This window comes from Mus pahari, chromosome 3, assembly GCF_900095145.1.
Source record: "Mus pahari chromosome 3, PAHARI_EIJ_v1.1, whole genome shotgun sequence".
In the NCBI taxonomy this organism is placed as follows: domain Eukaryota; kingdom Metazoa; phylum Chordata; class Mammalia; order Rodentia; family Muridae; genus Mus; species Mus pahari.
The window spans coordinates 2,111,860-2,117,340 of record NC_034592.1 but is presented as its reverse complement, the minus strand read 5'-3'; the positions used below and the strand labels follow the sequence as shown (position 1 = coordinate 2,117,340).

The 5,481-nt window shown below is 41.5% G+C and overlaps 1 protein-coding gene across 1 annotated transcript in view; it reads right to left on the bottom strand.

The window, feature by feature from the left end:
- The window catches only part of Mrc1 (mannose receptor C-type 1), a 90,853-nt gene that overhangs the window by 50,161 nt on the left and 35,211 nt on the right, over positions 1–5,481 (bottom strand). Inside the window, exon 7 of the mRNA XM_021192603.2 lies at positions 2,122–2,307. Within this exon, the coding sequence (XP_021048262.1) occupies positions 2,122–2,307 (186 nt within the window). The remainder of the gene's footprint in view (positions 1–2,121; positions 2,308–5,481) is intronic.

Genomic DNA, 5,481 nt, shown 5'->3' with positions numbered 1-5,481 from the left:
AATATTCTACAAACACACACACACACACACACACACACCCTCTGTGTGTGTGTGTGTGTGTGTGTGTGTGTGTGTGTGTGTGTGTGTTTCAAGTTGTTAAACCAATTTTCATAAACCAGTTAAACAAATTGTATGAACTGGAATTCACTCCTTCCATTCTTGGGCTCCAAACTGTCTATTTTGTTCTTTATTTCCATGACTAATATTAGAGCTTCTATCACACCTAACTAAATTCATTTTGAAAAGTTTTTATTTAGAAGCAATAACCTTAATTTTATATTTTACTTTTATTGAGATTATTTTGTTCTGTTAAATAAGGAAATACTGTTCTAAAATATTATGAATTTTTTACTAACTTTTCTTTTTCTAAGATTTCTTTTCTTTTATGTGAGGTTTTTTTTCTTCATGTATGTCTGTGTACCAGGTGTGTGCAGTACCCACTAGGATCAGAAGAGGGCATCAGATCTTCTGGAACTGGTATTACAGATGGTGATGAGCTGCCATCTGGGTGCTGTGAACCCAACCCAGGTTCTTAGCAAAAGTAACAACTGCTCATAACAGCTGAGTCATCTCTTCAGGCCCAATAACTCCTTTTTTTTCCCCAATGGAAAACTCTCTAGTTCATTCATTTGTTCTCAGGCTGAATTGAAATGAAACCTTGGTCATCCAATGTCCACAAATAATTACAGTAACAAAACACATGGCTCTGCTGAAGCAATGTCATGTCCCCGAGAGTAGAACAGACATCTTAACTAACCTGCTTCTAACACTGGTGCATGCCAACCCTCCCAACAGTGATGACAAGCTCGAGTGACTATTACTTAGATCCTCCCATTGAGATTACAATTCTATCAACTAATCTGAGTTTCCCAGGATAGGTGAGCACTGAAAAATTAAGTTGTTCACATGCTACAGTGCCATTTTTCCTGTGTGTGTGTGTGTGTGTGTGTGTGTGTGTGTGTGTGTGTGTGTGTGTGTGTGTGTGTGTGTGTGTGTGTGTGTGTGTGTGTGTGTGTGTGTGTCTGTGTCTGTGCGCGCGTGTGTGTGAGGGGGGAGCATGGACATGTATGCCCAGGGGACAACCTCAAATGTCCAGGTGCCAACAACTAACTTGCAAAGCCTACCAGGCTGACCAGTCAATAAACATCAGGGACTGGCATGTCCCCATCTCCTCATTGCCAGCGTTACATGATAGTCACCAAACCCAGGGTTGACTTATTTATTTTTAGGAAGCAAACGAGCATTTAAATATTCTTAATATTAAAACAAAATAAGCAAACAACCAGAAGAAAAAGAGCCAAAGAAAACATAAAAGCAGCACCCAGTTGTGTGTTCATTCTAGGAGTCGCCCTCATTCTACAACTTATGGAGATGTATCTCTCATCGTACAGAGCCTCGAGACCACACTCGATCACTTCCTCAGAGGCAAATGGTTTCTACTGGACCCTCGTACTAGGAACAATGGTGTCTGCAAACTTTTCACATTTTTCTCTGCTCCCCCTGCCTTTTTTTCCTTCATGCATTTGTTAAATGCCTTGTCTTCCCCTGCACCCTGGTTGCCGCCACCCATTTCCTCCTCTTTTGCTGGGTGGGAATTGGAAAGAGCTGCAGCTGATCAGCAGCCCCATCAGTGAGAGAGGCAAATGGATGCGATTTAATCAGGAAGGCCTCAGGGGCCTGGCCTTCCATCTCCTAGCCTGCAGGGGAACAAACACTCCAGGGTCACTCAGCTCTTCTAGAATCTTATTTCTGGGTCTTTACATTCTCTATGCATTCTTATAAGTGTATGCCTAAAACTGAGATCACACTTCTCTCAAAGGATAAGGACAGTGTGTTTTACAGTCACCCACTTTTTTCTATGGGTGACATCCCAGTAAAGAAAAGAAAATCCCAAGTACGAGGAGATTTATTTACGCTTGTTGTGAACTATAATATTGGCCTTACTGGAAAAAAAGAAAAACAGAAAACCAAAATGCACACACACAACACACACAGAGACACACAAACAGACAGACACACAAAAATACACAGAGAGAAACACACATTTATGGTTATATTTTTGAGATAAGGGTGGTGAGCAGGCAGGTAAGATGAGCTCGGAGTCAGGAGGATGTTTCTCACCATATCCTAGCTGGGAGAAGATGAAGTCAAACTCCTCGATGCTGTGGACACTTGCCAGGTCCCCGCCCTCCTTCCTACAGGCTTGCACAGCATATTTCTGGATCTTCTTTTCTTCCCTATGGATCCTGTAGCAGTGGCCTGCATAGGGCCACCACTGATTAGGGCAGCCGGTAGGCACATCACTTTCTAGAAAGGAAAAAGAAGCTGAGAAAACATTTGAAAGAAATAATATATATATATATATATATATATATATATATATATACACATACATATTATTCACAATTGTAGGCATAAAAATAACATTCTTCATTTTATGGCATACACATTTATAAGAGATATACGAGAAAGAACTATTCTGTTTTGCTTATTTTGTTTTAAAAGAAGCGATTTGGAAAAAATAAAAGTATCTTTTACTTTAAAAGGAAGACTGGCAACATAGATCACCAGGCTATCCTAGAAGTCACTGAAGAGAGTCCTTAAAAACTGTGATAAAGATGCTGAGGATGGACCATCCAGAGACTGCCCCTTCCGGGGGTCCATCCCATAATCAGCCACCAAACGCAGACACTATTGCATATGCCAGCAAGATCTTACTGAAAGGACACTGATATCTCTGTGAGGCTATGCCAGTGCCTGGCAAATATAGAAGTGGATGCCCACAGTCATCTATAGGATAGAACACAGAGACCCCAATGGAGGAGCTAGAGAAATTACCCAAGGAGCTGAAGGGGTCTGCAACCCTATAGGTGAAACAATATGAACTAACCTGTACCCCCAGAGCTCGTGTCTCTAGCTGCATATGTAGCAGAAGATGGCCTAGTCAGCCATTGTTGGAAAGAGATGCCCCTTGGTATTGCAAACTTTATATGCTGCATACAGGGGAATGCCAGGGCCAAGAAGTGGAAGTGGGTGGGTAGGGGAGCAGGGCGGGGGAGGGTATAGGGGACATTTGGGATAGCATTTGAAATGTAAATGAAGAAAATATCTAATAAAATAATTAAAAACAAAAGATGCTGAGATTCAGAGTTGATGGGGGAGGGGAGCTAGTCCCCTAGTGGAGACTGGGAAGGGCTCAATTATCTTTAAGACCAGGGTTCAATGAGTATATGGGCAACACAAATTGAACTTGTATTTTTTTTTTTTCATTTTTGGGGGAAGGAAGAAAAGTGAGAAGGTTGACCTGTGCAGAACAGGAAATGGTGTGATCAGGGTGCATTGTATAAGATTTCCAACTATTCAATAAAAAAAATATATTATGTTGGAAAAATATATATCAAAATAAAAGGGCATCAAGAGCTGATGAAATCAGCACAATGTTAGTGTGGGTGTGAGGCCCTAGGTTCAAACCCCAGGGCCTTGTAAATAAACAAACAAACAAACAAATAGAATGTCAGCAAATGAGAAATCTAGTTTTTATTATTATTTTCTTTATTTACATTTCAAATGCTATCCCGAGAGTTTCCCATACCCCTCCCCCCAGAGAAATCTAGTTTTGAAATGTGTGCCGTCAATGAGACGACCAAAGGATTGTCTAATTTTATCTGTCCTTATCACTGTCAAATCTGAACTAAGGATCTGTGATCACTGTTTAACTGAGAGAAACCTGAAGACTAACGTCTAATCTATTCTCTGAAAAGCTGCAATGCACCTTGTTCTCATGGACAATAAGGAAATGCCATCCATGGACAAAGAGCAATACTCCTAATGCAGATAGGAGGAGTGGAACGGGAGTGGACATGAGGGTCACCAAGGATCCTGCGCAGTCATCATAATGTGAGCCTGCTGCTCTAGCCTCTGAACTGACCCAACACCATTCATTCACTCCTAAGAGAAGGGTGGCCATGAAAGTAATTTCGGTTCAGAAACTTTTTGAGCAAAACCTGAATATGCCACAAGGGAGTTTTAAGCAAGTCACAGCATGTGAATTAAAGTAGCCATTTGATAGTTTGTATATGCTTGGCCCAGGAAGTGGCACTATTAGGAGGTGTGGCCTTGTTGGAGTAGGTGAGTCACTGTGGGTGTGAGCTTTAAGATCCTCATCCTAGCTGCCTAGAAGTCAGTCTTCCATTAGGAGCCTTCAGATGAAAATGTAGAACTCTCAGCTCCTCCTGCACCATGCCTGCCTGGATGCTGCCATGCTCCCACCTTGATGATAGCCCCAATTAAATAATGTCCTTATAAGAGTTGCCTTGGTCACGGTGTCTCTTCACATCAGAAAAACCCTAACTGAGACAAGTCACATACATTTTTTTTAAAATGAGAACCCATATTAAAGCTACATTCCCCATCCTCACTGTGTTCTGGATGAGGAAAAAACAAAAGACACACAAAATCATTATTATTTAAATAAATCAGTGTTAAACATCCTCCTTGTTGCTATGAGAAGTTGTGGTCAAACGTTACCTTGATTAGATGTTGCAAAACCTTTAATAGTACCGAGCTATGGGGAGCTAAAGTGAAAGTCTCTGAAGGGAGAGACACTCTCTTCTTCCAAGGATTCCCTTGAATCTGGCATGGGCCCTGACACACAGTAAGTGCATTGAGTGTTGGTTAGAAAAAAGAATGGTGCTATATTCAACACACAGCGGCTTCCTTTTGCTGCTTTACAAATACCATTTTACATAAACTATGCTATTGGGTTGGTTTATATATTTAAGCTAGACATTAAGTGATATCAAATGTGCTGCTTCACTTAATGCCTTAGTCCCTTTGGTCATGTGGGTGGGTGGAAAGATAAGACAGGGTTTAAGGCAGCAGCCTAGTGAGGCTGGCCTTGAATTCGTGTTTTTTCTGCTTCAGACTCTCAGCTGCTGACATGGCAGTTGCACACTCTCACAGCTGGCTCTTTGTCACTCTTTGAATCCAGTTTCTCATTAAGAACAGAGACTGCCTAAGGCCTCTTTGTGCAGAGGCAATTTTTTTTTCCTCTTTGTGCAGAGGAACTATGGACACACAGGGATTATGGCAAGGACTGAAGGGTGCAAGACTGGACACTTGCCAAGAAGAGCCACCAACCGTGAATGCAGCAACTTTTTAACAGGTGCAGGGGCTCCAAGAGGTGGAGCTGGAATTTATCCTGCAGACTAGACCAGTCTTGAACTCAGAGATCCACATTCCTCTGCCTCCTACTTGCTGGGATTAAAGGTGTGTTCCATCACACCGGAAAAATGCTACAAATTTAAATCTGTACTTAGAGGGGTTTGTCTGTACAGCAGAATAATCTTGTCAGGATAGCAATGCAAAGGCCAGTGCTGGTGTAGCTGAGCAAGTAAATCAGGGGCAATAGTGGATTTAACAATACAAGCTTGATGATATAATGAGATTTTAAACTTTTTTTTTCTTTTCTTTTTTTTTTTT